The sequence below is a fragment of the Ambystoma mexicanum genome, chromosome 11 (genome assembly GCF_040938575.1).
Source record: "Ambystoma mexicanum isolate Mex_15411 chromosome 11, UKY_AmexF1_1, whole genome shotgun sequence".
Taxonomy (NCBI): domain Eukaryota; kingdom Metazoa; phylum Chordata; class Amphibia; order Caudata; family Ambystomatidae; genus Ambystoma; species Ambystoma mexicanum.
This window is the reverse complement of record NC_090934.1, coordinates 1,080,454,384-1,080,481,858: the sequence shown is the minus strand read 5'-3', so window position 1 is coordinate 1,080,481,858 and position 27,475 is coordinate 1,080,454,384. Positions and strand designations below refer to the sequence as shown.

At 42.5% G+C, this 27,475-nt stretch overlaps 1 protein-coding gene across 1 annotated transcript in view; it reads left to right on the top strand.

Annotated features, from left to right (window-relative positions):
* NRG4 (neuregulin 4) overlaps positions 1 to 27,475 on the top strand; it is a 447,381-nt gene that overhangs the window by 23,129 nt on the left and 396,777 nt on the right. Inside the window, exons 3-4 of the mRNA XM_069625412.1 lie at positions 23,024 to 23,083; positions 23,568 to 23,670. Coding sequence (XP_069481513.1) covers positions 23,024 to 23,083; positions 23,568 to 23,670 — 163 coding nt within the window. The remainder of the gene's footprint in view (positions 1 to 23,023; positions 23,084 to 23,567; positions 23,671 to 27,475) is intronic.

The window sequence follows — 27,475 nt, the reverse complement described above, 5'->3', positions numbered from 1 at the left end:
AGAGAACAATTCCTTTTTGCTCGAATGTATTCTCCTTTCGGAATATTATTAATAACAGAACGTTAATGAGAACTGGATGAATGTAAAACTGCATTAACAGAAGTGGGTTTGCGAAAAGTTTTAGTGATGAAACCAGTAGAGGACACAGAGATGTTTAAATCAAGAAAGTTTACAGAATCATTAGAGTAATGATGTATAAATTGCAAACCCCAGTTGTTAACATTCAGAAAATTAACAAACTCTCTTAATTCTACTTCATTACCAGTCCAAATCATGAAAACATCATCAATGTATCTCTTCCAAAGATGTATAAATTGAAATAAAACCTTGTTCTGAAACACATATTGTTCTTCACATTGGTGCATGAATATATTCGCCACAGATGGAGCAAAACTAGCTCCCATGGCAATCCCAATCAGTTGTTGGTAATATGTATCATTAAAAAGGAAAACATTGTTTTGCAGAGCACAGAAAAGAAATTCTTTGATCTTAATCATGTTCGTTTACTATTCATTCACCTAACTCCGTGCTCTGGCTCTCTGTCTTTTTCTGCTAATTGCTCAATTGTCAACTGACATCGGACTATCGTGGCTACTTTGAATTGGCGGATATGTTGTATCTTCGTGGGCAACATTCCCCCCTCCATTGCGGATCTTTGAAGTCTACTATAATTAGTCATTGTAATTGCAATTTACATTAAGGTAATTCTTTTATTTCCATTAATAATGTGTTGCGAAAAATTAAAAACTCTTTGAATGGGTTATGTAGCTCTAACACTTATTGTCATATTTAATTTAATCCTGTCTAGTCCTGGAATTGTACCCTAGAATTAATCGTACTATTGGTAAGTGCAATACATTGCTAATCTTGGTTTTCGGTTTTTCTCACGTTAATTTTGGCAACATCATGGCACTTTGCAATAATTGTGACTTTGGACACTAATTCTTGTTGCACAGATTATTCGCCTTCGACAAGCATCAACGGTAATTATGCCTTGATATTTTAATTATTATTGGTAATTCAGCCAATCTTATCATCCAGGGTTGCTTAGTCACCGCATCTCACTTATTTTCTTATCATGTTGTTCTGTCATCCTTCTTATTGGTTTCGGAACCGGATGGATGTCTTTTGGAAACGGTAATTTATTTTTATTTTCTCTTTATCATTTATGGTTATCCAATCATACTGATTATGTAACACTGTAATGATTTAAACAATGCTGTTATGTATCACACATTTATGATTGTGGCCAATTCCCCCCTTTTTTCAACCCCTATGTGTTTGCCCAATTGGTATGATGCGTATACACTGGTCAACATGATAATGGTTTTAAATTGTAATTTGATGCACAGCCTTTGAAGAAGAGCTCTGTTCGAAACACGTGTCAGGTTGTGGAATGGAATTAAAAATATAACTCAACTGATTGATGTATTATTGTAAATTGGCACAGTTCACTGATTATATTGACCTTAATACTCAAATATATTTGTATCAGTGTCTCCTATTACTCTGGGTACTCTGGCTATATGATGAAGCTTGATGTAGACACAAACCCTCCCAACACCATTATCTCTCAAGTTATGATAATGTTACCTGTTAGCATGATGCCAGGTGATAATATTTTGCCGTCTGTTCTAGAAGTGTTAATCGGGTTAAATCCCTAAAATGGAAATAATGATTATTATTCACTTGGGTATATTTTTATTGGTATTACCTTTAGTGTTAGCTATTGTTGATTACTCAATAACATTTGGTGTTATTTGTTTTATGTTGATTATTATATATGAATGATTGTAATGATAGCGTGCCATTTCATTTTACTTATGGACTCGAAGCCCGGTATTTTGGCCGCACAATGGCATGCTTGTTAAAGTGTAATTACCGCACATTGCTTAAGGCTAACTATTCTTGTAACGGTCAATCGTTTACTCTGATTTATCATATCATCCACGTTCAATGCAAAAGATCTGTGTCCTACGTCCGTATGTTCCGGCATACGTGCGTGTTCTAATTGTTATATTTATAACCCTTATGTGCGGAGAACAGGCTTACCGTGTAGTCTAAAGCATCCGAGCCATCAGAAACAACCGCATCCCAGTTACACTGATACTATTGTAAACTCTCGGCGTTCGTGGTGACGGCTGGTGTCATGGCAACAGGAAAGTCCCTCCTTGATTGCCATGAACCTGTCGGCCATCTTTTGGGATACGTGTTATGCATTTTAATGGTGACACGTGTTTCAGTACTATACTGCCACTTCCCATGATGCTCATAAATATACACAATACCATTTATGGCTAGTGACAAATGCAGTTCTAAGTTAAATAATTACACTAATTGTCAATCTTGTAGGCCTTGCAAATGGATTTGTATATTGATAATTAAAACCCTGTTATCATTAAAATACCACGTTAAGAATGAATTATATTATGCACAGTCAAGATGCCAGTGTGCATTGCATTTTTCATTTAACGCATTATTAACAAGTACCTAATTTATGTGATCTCGTGTGTTACCTAAGATATTGTGATGCTTACTCATAGTGCAATCGATAATTATTAACTAAATCGACCCGAATGCTGGGTCTGTCATGCATTAGAAGTAATGAGTGATCTTATGTCATTTAGGTGGGTATGTGTATCCATTGCCCATTTCATGTTTGCACGATAGGATAAATTAACTTGACATTAGATCAAACTGTTTTAGGTGCTTACAAAAAACAGTACATTTCGCTGTCTGTGTTCAAATCAAATTTCAAAGTTTGAAAATAGCAAATAAGCCTGGCTTCTGATTGTCGTAATGCTAACTCTAAATTTCCTCCTCTTGTGCCAAGCCTTTCTTGTTTCAAACCGATAAAATCTAATCCCTTTCTTGTCTACCATTTTGTGCTCTTGTTGCCAATGTACGGCTAGTGTTAAATTCTGATTTTGGCTACCGATTCCTGCTAGATGTTCACGATTACGTGTTCGAAGTTGACGTATCGTGCTCCCGATGTATATTTTCTGACAAATATATATTATGGTGTAAAGAACATGCTTAGTTCGGTAGTTAATATTCTGTTTGATGTTTAAATAACTTCCATGTTCATTTTGAAATTGTATTGCCGGTGCATGTGCATATGGACACATGGAACATGTCCCACATTTTCTAAACCCAAGAATGTCTGATGTTAGCCAGTTAGATGGCTGGCTGTCACTGATACTTGGGAGCAGTGAAGGGCTAACAATATTCCTCAATGTTTTCGCTCTTGTGAACACAATTTGGGGTTTCTTTTGTGTCAAACTCTTTAAATCTGTAAGGAACTGGCCAATCCTGCTGCACTCTCTACCTCTCCTGTCCCCTCCCAGGCCCTCTGCACGGCACTGGCTTCTCACTTCATCTCTAAAACTGAGGACACCCTGTCCTCTCTTTCCTCCTATCCTCTCACTCCCCCCACTCCCTGCTCTCCCTCTGGCCTTCCTGCAGCCACCCCTCCTCCCTCCTTCTCTGCCTTTCCCCTGTTCTCCGCAGACAAGGTTTCTAGACAAGTCCGATCTATGAAAGTCTCGTCAAAACAGGTTCACCCCTGTTCCGCCAAAACTATAAAGGAACACATTGACTCCCTGGCTCCAGCCCTGGCAGATTTCTGCAATCACTCCTTCGCCACTGGAATCTTCCCATCCCCCCTGAAGCACTCCCTTGTGCACCCCTTGCTTAAGAAACCCTCTGCCGACCCCTCCTGCCCGGCTAACTATCGCCCAATCTCCATCACTCCTTTTCTGGGCAAGCTCCTTGAGAAACTAGCCATCTCCCAGCTAAATCTCCACACTGAATCTGTTGGTTGTCTTCATGATCATCAGTCTGGCTTCAGAGCTGCCAGAAGCACAGAAACTGCTCTCCTGAACATCCGTGAAGACCTGCTCTCCAACCTCGACTCTAACACCCCCTGCGTCCTCATCCTCCTTGATCTCTCTTCTGCCTTTGACACTGTTAACCATGCCATCCTGCTCAACCGTCTCCGTGATAATCTGGGTATCACTGGTCAGGCTCTGGCGTGGCTGACTTCTTTCCTCTCTGACCGACCCTCCCAGGTCCAACTTGGGTCCTTCCTCTCTGAGATCTTTTTCTCTACCTGTGGTGTCCCCCAGGGATCTAACCTCTCCCCCTGGCTGTTCAACCAATACCTAGCACTCTTGGCCCACCGCATCGCCGCTCTCTGCCCCAATTTTCCGTGTTATGCGGATGATAGCCAGCTCATTTTCAGGCTACCCTCGGCCTCCTCCTCTCCCTCTCTCATCTCTGAATGTCTGTCTGCTATCCAGGAGTGGTGTGCCGCAAATGACCTCTGCCTTAATGCCAGTAAGACTGAGATTCTACTCATCGGCACACCCACTCCCTCTTTCCCTGTTGCTCTCTGGCCGGCCTCTCTTGGCCCTCTTCCTGCCCCCACCTGCAAGGCTAAAAACCTCGGGGTCAACTTCGACTCCACACTCTCCTTCTCTCCTCACATCTCTGACGTCTCTAAGAAGTCACACTACCAGCTGCACCTCCTCAGAGGTATTCTCCCTTTCCTCTCCTTCCCCCAGAAGCTCACTGTCTCCAGAGCCCTGGTTCTCTCTAAGCTGGACTACTGTAACAGCCTCTATCTAAAACTGCCTGCCTCTACTCTCCGCCCTCTGCAACTTATCCAAAACAGGACTGCAAGACTTGTCCTTGGCCTCAAGCCCAGGGATCGTATCTCTCCAGGACTGAAATCTCTGCACTGGCTCTCAGTGGCTGCGAGGATTAAGTTCAAAACCCTCTGCATTGTCCACAAGGCCTTCTGGGGCCTGGGGCCGAAATATCTTCAACTCTGTCTTCCTAAATATCTTCCTTCTCGAGCTCTTCGCTCATCCGCCTCCAACTCCCTCAGGGTCAGTCGCTTCTCCAAGCAACGAGTGGGTGGTAGATCTCTGTCGTCGGCAGGGGCCTCCCTCTGGAACAGCCTTCCTGCCTCCCTTAAACTTGAAGAGGACCATCTCCGGTTCCGGAAGCACCTCAAAACCTTCCTCTTTGCTTCTGCTTTCTCTCCCCCTCTCCCCTGCTGAATTCCTGGCTGAAACTGCACTGGTTACCTGGCCACCCTTCTGTTCTCGGGCCCAGGCCCCGCCAGCTGCACACCCGCACTGCCTCCGTGGCAACCCTTGTACCTGGGGACTGTTTTCTGTAGCCCTACAGTCCCCTACCAGCACTTATCTGCACTTACCCTGCACTTGGCGCCTTCTGGCCGTTACTATCTTGTTGTTCTACTATCCTATGTACTGCACTTCCCCTCTCCCCTCCCCCTTGCACTTTTCCCTTTCCCCCCTCCCACGCACTTGCGCGATCTGAATGACACTTGGCCTAGTAAGATCGTTGTCTGTCTTCCCTTGTTCCCCCTCCCTTGCCTCGTCGTGCCTTGAAACACTTGTGTATAGGCGCGTTATAAATGCCATATCATATATCATAAAGATGTCCGATCAGGATCTAATTGTAATAGATGCCAATTCCGATTTAATATCTGCCTGATCATAGAATGGTCATTCGAATAAGTAGTGATGAATCTGACATGATCAGATTGGTTCTCTCTGGCTTGTTTTTTACACAAGGTGTCCGACTGTTTCAACGCTGAAGCTTTGTCAGCTGCTTTTTTGATATGCTTGATCTTGTAGCCTCTTTGCTTGTTCTTTACAATTACGCTTTGCACGAATGAATTCTCCTGCCGGGATGTTATCTTTGACCCTTTGTAAATGACAACTGGTTACACACAATGTTGAATTTACTTCTGTTGGTTTTCGAAATGTTTTGGTGTATATTTGGTTATCCTTTATGTAAATCGTAAGATCTAAGAAATTAATTGATACAGTGTCTATTTCTGAGGTAAACTGAATTCCATATTTGTTGGTATTGATCCGTTCAATAAACTGTTGTAGTAGCTCCTTCTCTCCTCTCCAGATCAGGAGAATGTCGTCAATATAGCGGGCCCACACAACTACATGCTCGCTATATTGAGTGTCACTGTGGACTGTGTCGTCCTCCAGCATCCCCATAAATAAATTGGCAAGTACGTGGATATTTATCTTCAATCTTTATGATTCACTGTTTAACTTTGGTTTGTGCACTTGACCATTTACAATGTTCAATTTGTCAACATGTTTAACAGCCCTGGTTTGAAAAAGGCACTCTTTCGTATTGCCGAAACACGTGTTACCATGAAGGGCATTCACAAATAAATCTCGATTTTGGAGATACTATTGGATATAGATTGGTGCATTTGTATGAAGGAGAGTTCATATTTAACTGTAACTGTAGGGGCCAACGAACATTGCAACAAGACTCTGCTCTCATTCCTGATATCAAAAAAGGCACGGTGGGGGTGATGGATTACTAATGGGTTTGCGGCCAACAAGCGTACTTGCACCTCCCACCCTCATGGAGGGGCTATTGTTTGCTGGCCACAATGCACTCAGCTATGCTTGAGATCCCAGAAGTACATTTACAAGGGGGGCCATCAGAGACTTTTGCCCCTACCGCCTTTCCAACCTCTGAAGAGCAAACAAGAAACCTGTTGCCAGCACCAGAGTTCCACACCCTCCCTGGGAAACAAAAAGGTTAAACACTGCGGAGGAAGAAGATGGCAAACTATCTGTCCAAAGACTCATCAAACATGCTCGATGAAATACTAGACGAATACAGGCTCTTCAGCAAAGCATAGACTTTCTTCGCCTCCTTGTTGCTGCCCAGTGTGCAAGCTGCGGCTATCGCTAAATGGCTGCAGATTGTCTGCTGGGAATTGATGCAGCTGGCTAATGAGACTGAGCAAGGGTTCAACGTCATAAAAGTGGAATCCGCGACCTGAGGCTGATGACGATGCAGAATGCTATGTCCTAGATATGCTTACTGCAATGGTAGGAGGCTTGTGTAAAAAGATCAAGGATTCATGTTGCACATTTGTGTCTCCCTAAGATGCTGAGTACGGCTCTTTCACACATAATCAAAACTGTACACAACGTGGGAGTACAATTGAAGAAGGAAGCTGGAATACAGCATGGTGACTGGTTCAATCTGATCTTCTCTTGGGCTACATCCTGGCTGGGAGCAATTGTGAAAATGCTGGTGCCCGTCATCGTCTTCATTTTGGTGATCTTTTGCACGTGCCATAAGGGACTTCGATGTTGTGCCAAAGCAGTGTCAAATAGCGCAATGATGATGGTGTCAATTGGGGAAGCACCCAAAGCACCTTGCGGTACAGCAGAGAGTGATACCCAGACAGATGACCCAAACAAACCCTGCATAAGAGATTTATCATCCCTTACACCTCGGGGCACACTTACCACGCCCTCACCTGACCCCGAGTATTACACAGAGCACTGGGTTGACTTAACTGGGGATGGGGGTTGTATTTACATGACGTGCATCCAAGAGGAATATGCCTAGTCTGGAGCAAGTTTTCGAGATGTTTGCAGAGCATGGGTCTCAAAGAACGTGTCATCACCATACTTGGAAGCAGAAAGGTTGGAGAGGGTGAAAAGTGGGTAGGAGAATATATATTGGAATTTAGCTGCCAATGACACTGCAGGGGAGCTTGTTAATTTAGAATTAATGAAAGGGGAGAATGTTGGAAAGGAGACAGGGCCTTCCCAGCCCCCTAGTCAATTCAGAATGAGAAATAAATACTAGGAGAGCACATCCAGGGAGCAGGTGGGAGGGAGGTGCAAATAAAGGAGGATGCGCGATCATCTTAGTGCATGCATTGAAATCTATATGGTAGATGCAGGTGTGGACGCCATCTTGGCAAATGACAACCATTGTAGCATTTAGGCCCAAAGCGTGGTGAACAGAAGGTTGCGTAGTAGTATTGGAGCCTTTGCATGAGCTTGAACACCCACCCCACCCTGGGCAGGTCTCAGAGATCCACAACATCCTCCATTGCTCAGAAAGTTATAGACCCTCGTGCCCTGTGCAGAATGTGTACTGCAAGGTCATGAGAAGAGAAGAGAGCAGAGCGATTCTTGGAAGTACCATCCCACGAAGCAGATGGCAAGGCCCTCCTGCCCCGAATGATGCCCACATGAGAAATACAGCATTGCCATGCTTTCATCCCCTGACCCCGCATGCCAAAACAACATCCAAACCCAGACCACCAACCATAAAACCTTTACACCCTCGATTGATCACTAAGATCACAAGGCAAGGCTATTGCGCCTTCAGAAATGGGTCACGTAGTTTGTGCAGCGAGGTGCAGGGTAGCATCAGAATTATAGCCTAAAACTAAGGTGGAGGACCTTGGGAGTTAAGTATGTGAGTTATTGTGACCACAGCTCCCCCCCCCCCCCGAGCCCATCCCTGTATCTACCAGGTACATTGCAAAAACAATGTTATTCTATCGTTCTAACAGAGTAGCTAATTAGTGGTTAGGTCAGCTTCACTGCGAATGACGAGCCCACCAGTGCCCACATGGACAAAGATACACAGATGAAGACATGTTCGGCGGCAGCAGAGTTCATTGCTGATGCAAGGATAACAAGTATTTATTTCTACAAGATAGAAGTGTAAGTGTGTTTTGGGCCTTTGTCCCTAGCGGGCTGTACTTTTTCTGGTGTGAGCTTGCAGTGACGTTCCTTCACCTGACAAGAGAAGGAAAGGCCAGAGGTAAGGAGGGAGTGCCCAAGAGGAAGCAGAGAGAGCCTAGGAGACAGAGTAGGCAACGGGCAGGTAGAGTTGAAGAAGGTCAAAGGTCCCTGGGGGGCTAACCCAGTAAAGAAGAGCATACAATGTCCTTGAGAAGTGTCAGGGACCACTATAACAAACTGCAACTATATTGACACCTTAAATAAAACCATAAACTTGAGTAGCCGTGTTGCATCTTTTGTTACAACTTGTGAAAGTGCCAAACAAAGCAATTTGTGTTGAATTCTAGCTTTCATTCGGAGCCTAGGAAGGAAGTGCAGAGCTGAGGAGACATCTGCAAGATGGACCCTTCTGATCATAAGGCAAGCTTCTAAAATCTGCAGTCAGAAAATGGTGGTCTCTGGAAGCCCAAACATATAGATTTTGGGCAATCCAGTCTAGAAGACACAAGGGCGGTAACCATGATTGCTTGTATAATTATAAGAAGCATACCTAAATATCTTCCTAAAGAGACTAAGGTGGAGAGAAGTAGACTGATGCTGCTATTTCTCTGTCGTCGCAAATTTGTACTCCTAGGTTCTTTACACATCGTGCAGGAGATGAGTGCGGACTCCTACAAGCGGCTCAGATTATAAGCAATGTTGATTAAGAGATCCTTGATTATGGAATGCTACTCCAGCCATTTCCAGGAAATTGTTCCCTGTATTGTTCTGTCTATTATCGTTGTGCCCATCGTAGAAACTCAATGTTTCTATATCACAATCTACATATAGATTAAACAAGCACATCCTTCCCTTCATGCGTGTTGCTGACAGAATGGTCACAGCAGAGTAAGACACATTTACAAAGAAAGTTCTATACAAAAAAGGCTGCAGTTAATCCGGTACTACCAAAAGTGTAAACGCAGAAACAAAAGTCTTCTGTGAGGAAGGGGTGGACGAACTTCCAAAGCGTATTTGATTCCTTCCAAATTCTCAAGAGAAACATACCTTGCTTGCAGAACGATACAGAACTCCAGAAATATATCTCCAAAGGCATTTTAGAGGTTTGATTCCTCATATTGAGGTTTCCCTCCGCTGGCCCCAAAACCCAGACAGAATCACAACATTCTATTCACTAGAGAGTTTTTAATGCAATGACTCGAAAGAATCATTATCCATTTCCAATAAATATCTGGTTTGATGGATTTAGTAACAGCACTGACCATATTCGATTACAGCAACACTTAGAAACAAGTGCAGATCTGTAAAAGAAAGCTGTCAGACAGCCTTCAATAACAGATTTGGATTTCTAACTGGAAATGCCCAAATCAGTTATTGCAGTACTGCCTGGCACTGTTTTCTTTTATGAACTTACACTTGATTTTAAGTGTGGGTTAAATCGTATTTGGATTGTGCAATAGACCATCACCGTTTTGGCATATCATAAATTATACTTCCAGTAACTTTTTGGGGCATATGTATTATCTCTTTCAAAAATATCCTCACCTTCTGAACATCTTTAAAAGATCAGTGTGCATGTGTGAAACAAACTATCACAACTCTATTTTTTTCTGTTAGCCCCTGGAAGGTGCGACCAATCTTCTATCTACTCAGGGTGTTATCCTGAGCTTGAGAGAAATTTCAGCTGTACCTCATATTTTAATTTACTTATGCATTGGTTTGTATTTTTTTTATTGATTTAAGGTTGTCAATTGTGAACAGATATGACTTAAAATGGGACATTTACAGATTGTGGAGACATTCCACGAATGGTACCTGTACAATAGCATAAAGATTAGAATAAAATGTTGAGGCAGTTTATGAGGGTCTAGAAAAGTGGGACATATACCTGGGAGAAAAGAAAACAAACAGAAATAAATATAAGAAAACGGGTGACTTACAAAGATAACATTAACCTAAGGGAGAAACTGCTTCAAACTAATGAGGAGTACTATTTAAATCTACAAAATTACATTATTAAGCATCACTGAAGGCACTGTTGAGGTTTAATCTAAGCTTTGAAGCAGTCCACAGTTGGGCTGGTTATTATTGATACAGGCAGTAGGTTCCATTGGAATAGGACAAGTAGGGGAAAAGAGAGGAAGCAACAGGAGGCACATAAAGTGTATGGAGCAGTTAGGTTGAGTACAGTGGAGGATCGGAGGGACCGAGATAGTGAGTAAACTTAGTCTACAAATCTATCAATGGTCTTGCTCCTCAGACCCTGTCTGATTGTATTTCAGAGAAAAAACTTGAAAAGAGAGCGGTTGTGCATGGAAAGCCAACCATCATGTTGTCGGTAGGTAGATATTGGGGAGAGTCTGGGTGTATTGTAGAGGGTGAAGGGACTTTGTCTAGAGGAAAAAAGGGGTAGACAGGAAGGTCAAGAGGTAGGCTTGAGCAGTAGTCAAGTTTGCTGAGCACGAGATTGGAGATTTGAGTTTTGTAGAGTGAGTAGTGAAAAAATGACATATTTTCCAAATGTTGAGGTGGTTACTACAAGCAGCAGAGGCAGTGCTACATTGTTGCAGTCATAGGTCACTATTGAAGAGGGACACCAAGACTGTGAGTCTTTGGTGACTAAGCAAGAAGTTAAGGTGGGAAGGAAATAGAAGATGGAAGATGAGAGATTCCATTGTTGCCTCAAAATAGAAGTAATCTTTCTCCCAAGTTCCAGAGAGCCATCAAGTGACAAATTGCAGTTAGTAACTTCATAATCTGTTCCGAGATGGTAGGGTGAAGGGGGGAAATGAAAAAATATTTGAGGGTCATCAGCAAAAAAGGTGATGGTGGCTGCTCTAGGAATACTTCACTCATCCTTTGGCTTAGATAGTGATGGTGAAGAACAGAGGTCCAAGGACTGATCCTTGGGGGATGCCAACACACAGAGGGGTGAGGGTCAGAGGTTTGAGAATTCCAGTAGATTTTAAATGATTGACCTTCCAGGTAGGAGATGATCCAGGCAAGAACAGATTTGCAAAACACAGGGTCCTGGAGAGTGAGGAAGCGAGAGATGTGGTCAACAGTGTTGAAACGGGCAGAAAGGTCACAAAGAATGAGTATAGAAGATTGTTTGGAGTGGTGAGCATTAGAGAGAATGTTGGAGACATGCATGAGTGCAGTCTCAGTGGAATGTTTACTATGGATTTCGACCTGACAGACCACTAAGGCCTGCCCTATTACTGTAATCAATTGCTTGACCCTAATTTGAACATCTTGCACCACACAACTAGAAACATGTGTCAACCCCATCACCCACATCAAAGCACAATTTCCAGAATCCTAAACCGAGTGGTTTTGTAAACCAACTGAAGTGATTTCCGAAGACTGCAGGACAATAGTTCACTTTGCTGCAGTAAACCCCCATGAGGTACAAGCGCCCAGAAGTGTCAACAAGGCAACTTGTTGGTACTATATACAAACATACACAAGTCAAACAGAATCGTATTTTTTAATAAGCATGTCTAGCTAGTCCCTATTGTGAGGGTGTAGAAGAAGGCAACTAACAAAAGGGGTCACGTTTTGGGCTACAAACCTTTATCATGATAGAAATAACCTATCTCTCCCTACTTCTCAGGGGCTTACCCTGCCTCAACCTAGGAAACTTTAAAGTTCTGTCAGAATGTCTGTCCAAAAATATGTTCTCCGTTCTCTGTCAGAAAGCTTGCAATCTAACCCTAACACATCTAACCCTAACACGTAAACCAAAATTCTCTAACAAAAGTAAAGTTCCTTCACCAGTGTGGCTTCTCGTAATAGCAACTATTTTAGTGCCCCTTCATAACAGTGCCAGGGTAATGATTCCCTTCCCCTGGTTCCTTTATCAAAGTTCTCCACGCCGATCCTTCAGCACTTTTACAGAAAGCTTTTTTCAGTCCCTTCAACTCTTTCCAGGAAATAGAAAAGCACATGGCTTTATCTGGCCTCTCTTTGATGTCTGGATGATAAGTTTATTTTCCAGGCTCCTCTGTGTCCTTCTTGTAAACCTTTTGCAAGTCTACCTGAGCAGTGGTAATGGTTGGACCACTACGACGAGGGTGATAACTCCCATTGCGTTCTGCTGGAGCAGTGGTATTGGCTTGGCCACTGCGACGATGGAGAGGTATCCCAATGCACTCAGAGTGAGCTGGGCTTCTTCCAGGACCCCACCCGGTCTTCCTGTCATTCCTGTTTCCTGTGGTGCCTTGGGGACACTGCTACGGTTCTTCCCGGGTCTCAGGGGTCTTTCCGCCTCCTGCGTGGCTCCACAACAGGCTTGTGGTTTATGTGTCGTTTCTGGACCCGAATGTCCACCTTCCAGCGGTCACGCCACCACCAAGTGCGTCGGTGCCCTGTTGCCTCTCAGGACTCTCTGGCAACGTCCTGCCTTTCCTCTATCGCTCCCGGAGAGACGCTATTGCTCCGACTGCAACGTTCCTACTTTGAACTTCCTGGGCTTCGTTTGCGTACTCCTGGCTTGCGCAATGAGATCGCCTTTGTCTGTTCTCGCTTTCCTGTTTATACTGTTGAAACTACCCTTGTGTAACATCAACACCATTTGTGGAAAAGTCTCCTTGGCACTCTTCATCCCTCCAGTGAGCCACCTCATTACAGTACTTGGCTGACTCTTCATCTGATCACTCAACATGCCTCTCATGCACCTCTTCATCTCAGTAAGTCTTATACTTGTCACAATCATGGGTTTACAGTAGCACATGGTTATACTATCAAGAGTGGTTGAAAAGGGTGACCATGAGGGTAGGGGTCTATGTGCTGTGGTGGTGGTATGGAGGCTTTTCCCCAGGTGGATGTCGTTATCCCAATGTGGATGTCCTTATCCCCAGGAGGGAAGTCGCTCCCTATGTGGTGCTCCCACATATGACCACCCCTAGGGGGACTATTGGGTAGTGGTCTCACCTCCCTAGCCTCATAAGAAAGGGCTCCCCCAGGGGATAAGTGGAAAAGGTATTATTATTATATAGTGTGACGATTTACCAGTTCTTGTTTTACATAGCACTTCAGGCTGGGTTCCTCCCACTTATAAGTGATATAATAATAGGTTTTATTATATCCCAATTAAACAGTTTACTCAAATTATCTACCTCAGATGGATGAAGCACTGGGTTGACCCTGCCAAGAATTGAATCTGTAACTGCAGGTTTCAAACACATGTCAGAATTGAGTGCTTAGCTCACTGAGCTATCTTACCAGGCATTAATGTCAAGCAAACAAACTTCGGGTCATATCACTTTCTCAGGCAAGGGTTTGCCCATTTACAACCCTGATTACTTTAATGAGAACATGGCTGTTGATCCAAATATGTGACCAGAGAGGTATTGCATATGTTCTGCTGTGTTTGTGCTTTCTTCAGCTTTGGGGGAAACCTGGCCAGGTTAAAGCAACACAGTTAATGTCTTTGGAAGGGGACTAGGACAATAGATACAGTAGTATCTCCCTAATTAGTGGAGCCAAGCGAAGAGATCACCTCTTTGATGCTCCATTGGAGTGACTAGTTGCAGCTCTAACAGGAAAGCAGCAGTCAGTGTATGCCCTCCCAGACGAAGGGGTAAGCCAATGACCAACCATCACATCACAGTTATAATTTATGGGCACAGAATCTGTGAAGTCCAACTTTGATACTTCTCAAAGTGAAATGGTGAAAGGACATCAGGTGAGCTTCCCACTGTTCAATGTCAAGGGTGGCACAAGAATCACTTAAACTCTAAGGGGTGGGTTCAAGGGTGTTAATAGATGATTCAACAGACCTGAGGGCCTTCCTTCAGGGCCTTGCCCCTCGCTCTCGTCTTAACACACCACCTCCTAATCCCACACATCCCTAGCCCCAGCTTAGTTCAAGTGATTGTTTCACCTCCAGTATGATAATTGCTAGATGAGCTGCGATGACAACATGAAGGGCCTTGGCCTTGTCTCTCTAAACTCCCTCACAGACTTCCTAACTTTCCTTACTCTACCAGTTGTTAGTGGTCTAAAGGGAATTGTACCTTACAGATACCCTGCTAGATTTGATGTTTCCTCACAAGTTCAAGCTCCCCATCTCCTTTCTTTACACCTCCTCTCTATTTAACCTGCCTTTACTCTCTCGCTCCTCTGTTCCTCTGATGACTTTCACACTTTCTAACTCTTGCCTCCATCCCTCCTCGCTACTACCCTCTCCTCTGCAGTAATACTGCTTCTCCCTCGTACTAATAGTGCTTCCTCCTCTAACTACTATGCCTGCCTAACTGCAGCCACTACTACTCCCTCCTTCACACCACTACTCTCTCCTTCCTTTACCTACTACTACTCCCGCCTCCACACTACTATTCCCTTCTCCCTCAGACCAGGACCACTCCCTTCTCCACACTGCTACTTCTTACTCCGTCTAATCACCACTACTTCCTCCTTTAGACTACCACTACTCTCTCCTTCCCCCATCTCAGTCACCCTTCTTACACCCAGTATCGTACACTTCACATTCACTCACTACACTGACACTCCTGACCATACTTGTCACATTACTACACACTCTCACACTGCAGTACCACTTTCATTCCCTAGCCAACACCTCATCTTCTCCAGAAATTGCCTCAACACTTCACCATTCCTCCCTTCTGCTGGTCCTTGGTCCTCCTGCACATCTGACTTCATCCAAATAACCCACAATTCCTGCTTCCTGTTGCCACCTTATATTCCCCCTCTGCTGTTGGAATGGGTTCTCTTTCCCTGGCCAATCTGGCCCTGTCCCCCAGCCCCTCTGGGGTGTGTTAAAGAAGTGGAAAGTCATAAATATTGGGCTAAGCCCTGTTCACTTTCAGGGTGGGTGCACTGCGTGATGGCAAAGGCAGCCCAGGACAGCCACAGTTTGTGTCCGTGTTCCGTGGATCGGTTTCAGGTGCCCCTAAGGTAGGTTCCATTGGGGAGGGCTGGTGGTTCTCCCCGCTTAGTACCTGGTGGTCTAGGGCACATGCAGGTCCTTGGTGGGCTTGCCTGGGTCTTTTGGCAGCTCTGGGAGTTCCTCTTGTCTGCCAAGTAGAGACCCAGCTTCTCTATGCGTCTCTTTGTTCAGAGTCTGTGACACCAGTTCCCATGGGTGTCAGGGCTTCCTTTACTCCCGGGGTCCCTCCTCCTATCTGCAGCTGACCAGTGATACAGATGGTGTGGTGATCGGTTTTCAGTTTTATCATTGTCAAGCCCTGGGGATACCTCCCCATCCTCCTCCTCACCTGTGTCTTCAATTGAGCTTTCTTGGGATCCGGAATCCTTCTTCCGTTGTGGTTTTCTGAGTTCCTTAGGTTTCTTTTACTTCTTTTGATGAAGGTAGGGGCGAGCACCCTCGGAGGCCACCTTGGCCTGACAAGAAACCCAAGACCAGGGGATCTCCGAGGAGCAAGCTTCCAAAAATCAGGGAAAAACTTCCTTGGCATAAAAAACCCTAAATGTAGAGTGGCTCAGAGATTCTGCTTGTCTTCTCTTATAATTTTCCCAATGAGATGTGGGTAATAGCCCAAAGTCAAATGATGTAAGCATACACCCATAATCTACTGTAGATCCACAGCCGGAAGCCAGCAATTGCCAGGAAGAAACCAAGGGTATTTCAAAGTGGAATCCAAGAACCAAGTGGGTAAGTAGATCTCCTAACAATACTGGAAACAAGTCTCCAGCAAGCTGGCATAGTGAGAGCCAGAACACAAAAAAGATAGCCTAGCAAGCAATAAGAAAACAATAGGGAAAAACAAAGGGACTCAGAGTGAACCGAACTGAATGCGGGAAGAAAGTAGCTGCCACCTTAAGGTAAAAAGCAGTACTAGGATAGTCAGAAACTGTATTCAGACGGCATACAGTGGAAAGTATTTATACAGAAGACTAGAATCCAAGAATGGATAAAGCGAGCACTAGCACCTGATAAGTGGGAGATAGACCGCGATGGGCAGAAAGAAAGAGAAATAAGAGAGATGTGCAAAAACAGACTAACCGGCAAGAACGAAGAAGGGTCGCCGTCTGGATGACGGAAAGGATCTCAGGAAGGTACGGGACAGACCGCACGTGAGATAATAAGAAAGCTGTGAAGGAGGGAAAGGATAGTTTGCAAGGTAGCAAGAAGGATACACCAAGGAAACTAGCGCGGATACGCTAGCTAGCGAGACAGGAGGTGCTGTTAGGAAAATAAACAAACCTTAGAAGATTACTGGTTAACAGAACAATATCCCAAAGTGACTGCTAGCTTGAGAAGTAGCAGAGAGCGGAAAAACAAGAGACGGAAGGCTGGAAGTAGAACGCTAGAACACTGTAAACAGGGTCTGGCAGCATAAACCCAGGAGACGGATCCAACACAAGGCTGTCAGGCACTCCTCCCACCGATATAGTGGCGGCGGCCATCTTGGAGGAGGACTAGACCGTCAAAACCGTTACTTGAAGCACCATCTTACAAGTACTTCCATTGCTGCCAACGCTTCCATGGGCGATGCATGACAATCATAAATGCGAGACGTTAGAAGTATCAAAGCCCTAAACCTGATCCATTTGGTTTCTTGTTTGGATGATGTATTTCTGAAAGGAACAGAGAAACATTGGCAAGCATCCTGAAATGGAGGCGTGGCTTGAGTCAGAGGTATACTGCTAAGCAGCAAACTGGCTAAAGGGGGATAGGACAACAATTGGGACCCTCTCAACTGCCAGTCCTCCTCAGGGGTAGGACTAGCTCTGGATTTCGCCCTGGCAGGCCTCCCACCCCTGTCCTCTTTTGACAAGGCCAGGCTACTAGCCTTGTCACACCAATGAATGGCAGATCACAAGACCAGAATTACAGATGACATCTTTTGAGTACTGCCCTTTGAAAGCTCCTCAGATGTACAAGGTGAAAAAAATGGTAGCAGTACAATAATATGTAGGTTTAAGGAATGAATGGACCATGAGACATAGAACAATAAGATAACTGAGTCCTTAAACGAAACAAGGATTTAGCAAATACTCTGCTGTGAACCTGGGATCTATAGTACACACTAAGAAAAATGAAAAGGTGCAACATAGGGCCTAATTCACAGAAGCGTTTTATAATGGCAAACCCCCGTTGGCAAACATTCTGTGAATATGTGTCCATGCCTGAAGATCAACAATAGGTAGTTCCTAAATCAAAAATAGGTAGTTCCTAACATGCAATAAATAGATAACTGTGACAACAATAGCACCCAGGGGAACTATGTCCAACAAGCTTCCTACCATGAGGAAGACTAAAATGATTACTGAATCTTTGGGATCTCTGAATAATTTTGTGTTTATACAGTGAGATGCTAAACAAGAGGTGCCCTCTTCCACATATGCCACGGATCTCCACTGTGCACCGTAAATGTTTTCCAAATGCATGAAGAAAATCTCTTAAAATGTGTAGGTGCTGTATGTATCGCAAAGCAAATTGCTCTGTTACCAGCCACTGTTTTCTGCTAACTACTGTGACGAATCTGTGGATGCCGTCCCTTTCCCCTCTAGGGGGAGACCTTTCCCATGGGGTCAGGGGGGGTGCGCCCACAGTACAATAGTACCTATTGGGGTGGTGCACCGGGGAAGGATTACATGGGAGAGGAAGCCTCTTATGCAATTAGGGACGACCATTTCCAGAGAGCGCAATATACCTCCGCTTTATTAGACCCACCCTCTTTTCCCAAGCCAAACTCTCCTTCCCTTTTCCCAACCAGTGCCAATATCTGTTATTGTAAGGTCAACCAACCTAGTAAATACAAATTGTTTTCCATATAGCTCCAATACACGTACTGTGGTGAAGAAGATGACCAGGAGTATGAAGATCACTCCAAAGAAAATACAAAATAGCAGAGGGGAAACCAACATGGAGAGAGCCATGCTCTGACGAGGAATCGCAGGAGATGCCAACCCAGCGAACAGGGGAGCACAGCATGAGATGCCGTGCACGGAGGCGAACAGGAGCACAAAGGTAGTCCAGAGAGAGGGAGCTACTCCATGCGCTGGCCGAACAACCCTCCCGGTATCCCAAAGTCCGGCAAGCCGCAGGAAAAAAAAGCACAGCCTGAGAAGGGAACAGAGTCTGGCGGAGTAACCGCCGATGAGAAGAGGAACCCGAATGCGGCTGGAGATGGAAGGCTCAGCCCGAGGAAGAAAAATTGACCAGCAGTGACAGCGTCGACCCGAGAAAACAACTGAACGCTGTAGGAGCTTCACGGTGCTCAGAAGACGCAAACCACACAAACAGGTACGCAGGCTGACTGAGAGGTGCTAGAGGTCCGGCAGGAGTCTGGGAACAACTGCAGAACACGAGATAAGAGTGTCTGGCACTCTGAGAATTCAAGAGAAAGAAAGAAGTATTGTATATTTGGCAGGAGAGTAACTAAGCAGGCAAGAGACATTATTGTGAGTCTGGGTCCCGCACCCGTATGAGAGCCAGAGAATTATAGGGTCTGGGACCCTGAGAAAAACGGAGACAGTACAAAAGGAAACATATTCTTGGAAGGAGAGTAAACCAAGCTTGTATAATACAGCACAGTGAGGCTGGGACTCGCACCCATATTCAAAATTAAGAACACAGTGAAATTCATTCAAGATGATACAGGGTCTGGGACACAAGGAGACAAAAAAGAGTAAAGGAAATCACCAAAGGGAGATAAAACCTCCTAAACTAGCCAGGGGAAAGGAGCAAACTCCTAATCAATTGAGTAATAACATGTGAATAAGAAACTGTTCTTGCCAAGAGAAAAGATCAAAACAACAAAAGAAATGTCATTACCACTTAATGTTCTGGAAACAAAGTCCTTGCACATTAGATTGAAGTTACTAGTGTTAGGGTCAGAAGCAGGGTTTTTGGACACGACAGTGACTGACTGTTTGACATCCTGGCATTTTACTTAGATTTCTTTGAGGCCGGGAAATCCCTCTTCGCTTTAGGGACAGAGAGTCTTTTTTCCCAACCATTTTACTGCTTCATAAAGGTTTATAAACAAACCTATGCCCCCTTTGTGTCTGAGCCTTAATGCTGCACCCTTACACTACCCAAATAGCCCCATCTCCTTTGCAGTCTATCTGATGCGCAAATCAGTATCTCCTGTTTGTCACTGCGATAATCATTTTAATAAAATACCATAGTTTGTGCCTATTGTTCATGTCTTTGCACTATGGGTTTTTGAAACATGGCAGTGTGTTCTCTTCTCCTTCTTTAATAGTAGTAACTGTATACAGAAAAGCACTTTTTTTTCTGACTGTTGATTTAGTTCTTCTTCAGTATTCAGGAACTATGGCATCAATACAGCCCAACTAGTACGAGCCTGAATATTCGGAGGAGGAATTAATTGAAAGAGAAAGCAGCGGAAACGATGGAGAATCTGATGAGAGTCGTGATGATAAATCACCAGAGCCTGAACCCAGTTGCATGGAGGACGTTTCCACCTGGTGTACCTGCGATCGTTGCAAGGTTATGCCAACCGAGGTGGAAAACTGCTGCTGCCGAGAAAACCATGGATGTCTTGCCTACATAGCCGAAGAAAATACACCATCACTATGTGTTACTCTCGTAATCCAGGTATCGAGTAAGTTCACTCTAGATCTGATGTATGTTTGACAACTGAGACGCCTAACATTTGATATTGTTCTGCTACATCATTGTAACTTCCATCAATCAATGACAAATGTTTAGCTTTACCCTAGTACGAGAAATGTATTCAATTTACGGAAAACAGAGTATTCATCACTAGATTTAACGTCTAAACAATTATGTTTAATTCTGTTTGAACTTAAAAACAATATTCGCCTGGGTCTAAAACTGTTCTTGCTTGAATGGGTGTTCACATTTGGTATTTTATTCTGAAAGCTACTTTTTTAAGGGTAACAATGCCATTGAATGTATGTGGGCGTTTCAGAATAAATAAACACAGTAATCTGGTTCATTCATGTAAAATATTTTTGTTTCGCTATCACAGGTCGTACAGGCTTGTCGCCTATTGTGCGTTTGCATGGGGGAGTCATGGAAGGGTTGGATTGTGCGTTCGACGAGTAATACCTGCTTGTGTCGTTCGAGCCATTCGCGCAAAAAAATTCCACAGTGAAGACGGACAGTACAAGGGATTTTTATACACACTACCGTAACCGCAGCGATACAATTTGTAGTTTGTTTGTGCTATCAACATTACCGAAGTAAATAAAATAAAAAGTTAATATGAATAGTTGTTTACATTTTTTAGTAAGTCAACCACACGTCCAACCTTCTAGGAGGTTCATGAAAGAGGTTTGATGGGCTTTTGCCCTTGCTTCATTACTGTATTGTGCAATACAATCCACAGCCTTTTATTGACAACACAAAACCAATGTCTGTCATCTTTAGGGGCAAAACCCACCGGGGTGGGGGTTTGGGTGCCTTAAGCTGTGGAACCAAGATGGCAACTGCGGCTAATGTATTTGTTGAACATTGTCCCCGGTCTTTTGCCCTCGCCTCATCCACATCTATCCCGCTCCAATATCAATGGCAGCTCGCACATATGACTGTGCGCTCCCCAGGTGGCTGGGAGGATGGGGACGCTCGAGGTTCCGAATACCATGTACACCACAAAGGGTTCTTTCGCATGGGCACCCTTATCCGCACGGCCACTCTTGACCCGGTGTTTCCAGACTCCCCTTTGAACACCCCCTTCCCGCAATCAACATATGTATGTATCCCTTGAACAATGTTCTGGGCCTTTTGCCCTCGCCTCAAGTATCAATGGCATGGCAGCTTGCACCTACAACTGCGTGCTCCCGAGGGGGCTGGGTGGATGGGTGTGAGGATGGCAAACATTGGCATCGAGATTTGGTGGGTGTCGACGAACATGTCACACATTCACATACACTCCCACTTTTCTAAGCCTTTATAAATACTTTGCAATCCACAAGGTATATCGTCGAGGTAACTATCAATCTACTTGTTACCTGGCTTGCTGAATCGGCTCATCTTTTTGTCCAAGTAAGGGTTGGTCAACTATTTTGTTCAGTTGTTTAATCAATCGCTGCACTGAAGGTTTCTATTGCTTTATACCCAATGTACACTGTATTTTTAGCTCTGGAATTATCACATTGCATTCCAGTGCATTTAATCAGAATGTAATGTTTTGTAGTCTATGTTTTAAATGCATGTTTTCTTTTGGTGGCTCAAAGTTTATTGAATGAACTAGTAATACGTGACGACTTGCGGTATAACTGAGTTCTGACAAATTTCATTGCCTTGATAATTTGACAAGGTTACAATTTTTTTATTTGAAACTAAATGTACACACAAAGCTATGTGGTTGTTGCTTTGCTCACAGTGATACTTTATTAATTTTAATAATTATTTGTAGGATCTGTAAAAAAAAATGAAGGCATTCTTGAAATGTCTATATGTATCGTTTTTGATTGCCCTACTGTGAGCCGTGTCAAAAATCCTGGCACAGTCCTTCATGTATTCCAAAGGATTTAGATTTAATAAGAAGATGGCTTTCAAGTTGCGGATTTCCATTGTCTCAGATAGAAAGCAGAGCTAAGGATGTCTTGGAAGACATGAGGGGCAATTGATTCCGCGTCTGCAGCATGCACTTCGCCGACGATATGTACGAAGCATCACAGTACACTAAAAAGCATCGCCCCAGACGCCTTCGCAAAATTACTTCTAAATGCAGTTGAACTAAATTTCAGCACACTCTGTCTCAGGTGAGTAGTGGACCATGAATTTGTTATGTATGATGTTACATTAAAAGAGTGGTCTGTATACATATGTCTTCTAAATGATTTCTCAATCAATTGAAATAGTGTGTGGAAAAGGTAACATGGTGAGTGGTTTTGAGTTTCTGGGGAATATTTCCATCAATTTATATTACACAAGTTCCACTCGTGACACAATGCACTGCAGTTTGAAATTTTTTTCAATTTAGACTACTTCGTCTATCCTCACTTTTACTTAATCGCTTAATTTTTTTAGATTTGTAGACTTAAATATATTTTTTACGTAGAGTTTACTGATGGCAGTCCAGACTTTCACCAATGTGGAAACCACAGACACGTCGAGTATCCCTATGGTTAGGACAAGCAACATGAATGTAGTAATGTTTCTGAGCGTTGGATGTGGTAAAATTTATAATACTAATAATTAATGTACCTTCTCAAATTGACTGTTTTCTGAATATATATATGTATAATGAAGGAGGAAGATTCATCATCGATCTCTAGTCCGGAGTTAACAGCAACCTCACTCACCTATTAAGTAATTATTTTATACTAATGCTTTATATGCAACTGAAAAATACATGCATGTGGTCTACTTCAAATTTAAACAGAAGATTATGTACAATATTAGTTATTGACACAAGGTGGTGTGTAGGAGTGTCTCTCCACATGGACCATCGTCTGCATCACATGTTTTTTTTTTTAGATTTTGCTTTTACATCCTAATTAAAACAATTACTATGTTATAGGGGGATACTGGAACTTCCACGACAATCACTTCCTCGTTTGCAACCGGTCCGGGGTATGAGGTATGCCTAGTTAACATTTTCATTATATTAGTAGTTGTAGATGAATTTATCTTTAATTGAAATTAGTGTTTTCTTTTTCAAACAATGTGCAGTACTGTTAGAAATGCAAAATGAAAGTAAAGTGCACAACATTTCAATGTTGATAGCAAACTCTCCCCAAAAATCTTGAGTTTGTGCCACCTCATGAGCGGAGATGGCAATTCCATCCAAAATGTCCTCATTCTCATTAACCTGATCTGCTCCTCCTTAACAAAGTGGGCCACTAATGATAGCCCCACTTGCAACTGGGCTGGCTGTGGCACAACTCCACATACTATTCCCTAGGGGGTAGGCCAATACTACCTGCTCCCTGCTTACAATGTCCCTGGGGGAGGGTTGCTGGGAGGAATTTTACTGTCAGTCAGTTTACAGCCCCTATTGTCCATTGAGCTTTCAAGAAAACATTACAGCGCAAAGTAAACATTTTAATTACTTTGTTTTGCAGGATATCACATCAACTCCATGTGACATTGTGGAAGGTTATCGGGTGAAATGTAAAATATATATTTTGAAAACGTCACACGTACCAATTGTTCAACCATATCTTGGTAAGAATTTTCCAATTGTATTACAACGACTGTTGACCATAAATAATAAGGTTAATCATTTCAAAACAACTTTGACCTCATGAAGTAATTCTCAACAAAGTCTGTACAATTAAATTTGATAGACAGACATAACATTCATAAAAAAATAAAATAAACTAAGGAATGTACCACTCAATTGGTTGAAATTGAAGAGACCACATAGCATTATCTGAAATGTCATTTATCAACACATCTGATTGGCATGTAACTTTTAATATGTTGAAATATTTTACGTACGTAAAGTAGGTTCTAGTAGAAGCTTTGTACATATGTTTCGTTGAGTGGAAAATACATTTCCTCGTTTTATACATTGTAAAGAATCTTTTTTGCAGCTTGGCATTGTGGTCGGAAAATCGAAGTCCACTTCTTCAAAGAAAATTAATAAAACCACAGTAAAATATCAGCTTAAAAACTTCTCCAAAACAAACTGTTTTTTTCTTTAATCATATTCAGTTCATAGTTGGTAAATCATATCTTCTGTGTGTGTACTATAAACTGAGCATGTTTCCCTTTTAATCTGTTAGAGGCCCAGGATGAAGAAGAGCAGAAAGACTCTGGCAAGTAACATCATTAGTTTTTGTTGTTGTCTAACAGCTGTCACTATGGATCAACAATTTTTTGAGGCACAGCATGGTAAAGTTAAGATTCAGAGTCATGATGCAGATGTCCCGTGGCCGGAATAGAAATTGAATGCCACCAGCAAGACATGGAAAGTAACCATGGATAATTGCAACATTGCACATCATATCAAACAGAAGATATATTGGAATTGCTTGCAGATCCGTTGACACAATCTACTCCCTCCATGTCCACCAACAAAACATCTGATTTTACCAGTTTCTCCAATTCATGCAGAAATAGCACAGCCCAAAATAACTATAGCCTCTTCACAATTGATTGATGAATCTGCTCATGATCTCGACTTCAGTATTCCTAGTTTCGGGGACTTGTGCACCAACGTCGAATCGCAAACCCCAGTACTGCAGGACGATTGCCTATTAAAGGAGCACAAATACATTGTATTCAACTGCTGCCTGCTTGAGATTACACAAAAGATTAAATGTGATAAAAATTACATAGGCGTATATGTGGAGAGCCATTGGTGAATCTTACTCATGTAGTCAAAAGGTACCAACCTGAAAATCCAGGCCAGCTGTGTCCACCACCATAACACATTTTCATGGTCAGCACAACCTATGCTTGGAAAAGTGCCTGCCGGAATATATATATATTTTTTTTTTATATGGTTGTTTAATAATTCAACCTTTCAATATTCAATTGTATACACATTTCATCATGCACAAATTATGTATTACAATTATTTCAAAAATACAAAAATATCAAATAGAGCTAAAATCATTATTTACATTTAAAACGATTCTCATTCAGTGAATTCATTAGTCTGTTAATGCTAAAGCAGGTAATTCTTAACATTTAATTGCAGCTAAGCTGACAGATACATGTCGACTGCCAAAGATAGAGCATTATAGTTCTTCAGCAGTTAAACCTTTACGGTCAGCAATCAGTTGTTGAAGATACAATTTTCTTAGTTTAAGCAGCGCTGAGCAATCTACCACAATACGCTTTAACGTTTCTAACATTAGAGCATTATTACAATATCTACAAGACCTATCAACAAAGGGTGCTTTTGCTCTAATACCAAGTAGATCCCTGGTAGGCCATTGGTTCAGTCTCATCCTTAGGAACATGTTCCTATATTTAGGATTCAGGAATTTAATCAAATACAATTTGGTTATGTTCAAAGGTTTTAAAGCAAAGCTACCTTCTTAAAACGATTGGTACTTTAGACACAACTGCCATATTGTCTGCCAATCATACCATTGTAGTTTGGTCTTAGCTCGGGTTGGATCATTTGTCAACAATTCAGGTGATATGTCAGCAGCTTCCATGCAGTCGAGTGGCAGGGTCATCCAAGGTTTCAGTAGGTTATCTATGTCAGGGGTAACCAAATACGAGAGACTGGATAGGAGAGTATTCAGAGGCGAACCAAACATTTCTTATATAATGTTAACAATTTCCATATCACAATGGTATGAGCTGGGTTTATTATCACTTCATACCTTATAATCCCCATGGGATGGCTTGAAGGAAGGGATAGAACTTTTCTCCAAAATTGCCCTTCTTATCTAGGAATAAACTTTTAGACCAGATTAGGTCTAGTCTCAACTCCATAGGTTATTATGGGTATACTACTTTCTGCTTATAGCAAATTATCACCGGCTTATAGTTAAGCTTTCCAAACTTTTTGTGTATCAACTTAGCCTGCAAGATTGCTGTTTACCATTCAGATCTAAAGAAAAAAAAATGCAATGTAGGTCAGATGGGGGCATTGTTCATGTTTACTCCTAGTTAAAATTATTCATTAACTATTTTTAAGGGGTTGTTATATAGCCTACATACACAATTCCGCCTTAGTTTTCAGAGAAACTAAACACAAACAAAGATATTGATTTTATCGAGATTAATCAATAAATGATTCTCTCTGGCGTAATTTTCTAGGGCAGTTAATAAATTTTGCATTCTATTTGGGGTTTTTGATATTAAAACCAAATCATCGGCATATAATAGCCACGGGCAAGGATTTATGCCTAATCTAGGTGGATCCGATACAACCTTTTTGAGGGTTTTACCAATGTCATGTATAAAGAAATGAAATAAGGTTGCTGCTAGAATGCAACCCAGCGTAAGTCCCTTATAAGTTTTGATTGGGCGCGATAACTGTTCCTCTTGGGTTAATCTGATCTGAATTAAAGTGCCAGAGTAACATTTAAAAATTAGAGCTAGTATATATTGAGGTCAGTCTGCTTTTTCCAGTTTATCAAACAAAACAGCTTTTTACTCTGTGTCAAGAGAACTTTTAACAAAACAACCAATATATACGGCTTTTATCGTATTTAAGTGTCCTTGCCGCTTTATCAGTGATGACACTAGGAGATTTACTGATGTTGCCAGCCCTGAGGTAAATCCTGTTTGAAAATGATCTGTAAGGTGATTATGATTAACCCATCACGTTAAGTCTCAGCAATAAACGTGCAAAGATTTTCCTGGCCGAGCAAGGCTATAGGCCGATAGTTTTGTGGGAGCTTGCGTTCACCTTTTTTGAAACTAGGAATGATGATGGATTTTTTCCAAGTTGGAGGGAGCATTTGTGATTGTAATATGGTATTGAAAAGAGTGTATAGGATATCTTCTCAGGCTTCAGGATGCGCCTTGACCATTAAGTCTGTAAGGCCATCAAGGCCAGGGGCTTTCGATCCACTCTGTTTCGCTATCTGGTACACTTATTTTTGATAAAGAGGATATCTTGTATCTTCGATATTCCATGTTTTAAGGGATGACTCAAATCTTTATTATGAACAACTATATGGTGTATGTATACAAACTAATCAACTGCCCATACAGGTACAGACTGGGTTAACTTATAGGGACTATTCAAAGTAGTGCAAATTCGGCCACTATTCTTTGAGGCAATTCTATTCAACATGTGTTCACCATCTAGCTTGGAAAATCTAGCTCGCTGAGCTTTACACCAATTACGATATGTCATATTGAGTTGATGAATCTTGCTTATTTTTAGGGGCGAGCCATAATAAGCAGCTGCTCTAATATCTACTCGTAGTTGTCTTTTTTTTAGTAGTCATTTCAGAGTCAAACACATGTTTATGGATATATCGTGGTTTTCATTTATTCAAAGGATGCAATTTAAATAGACTCATTATGCCCACATATCGGCCCTCCAAGTCAG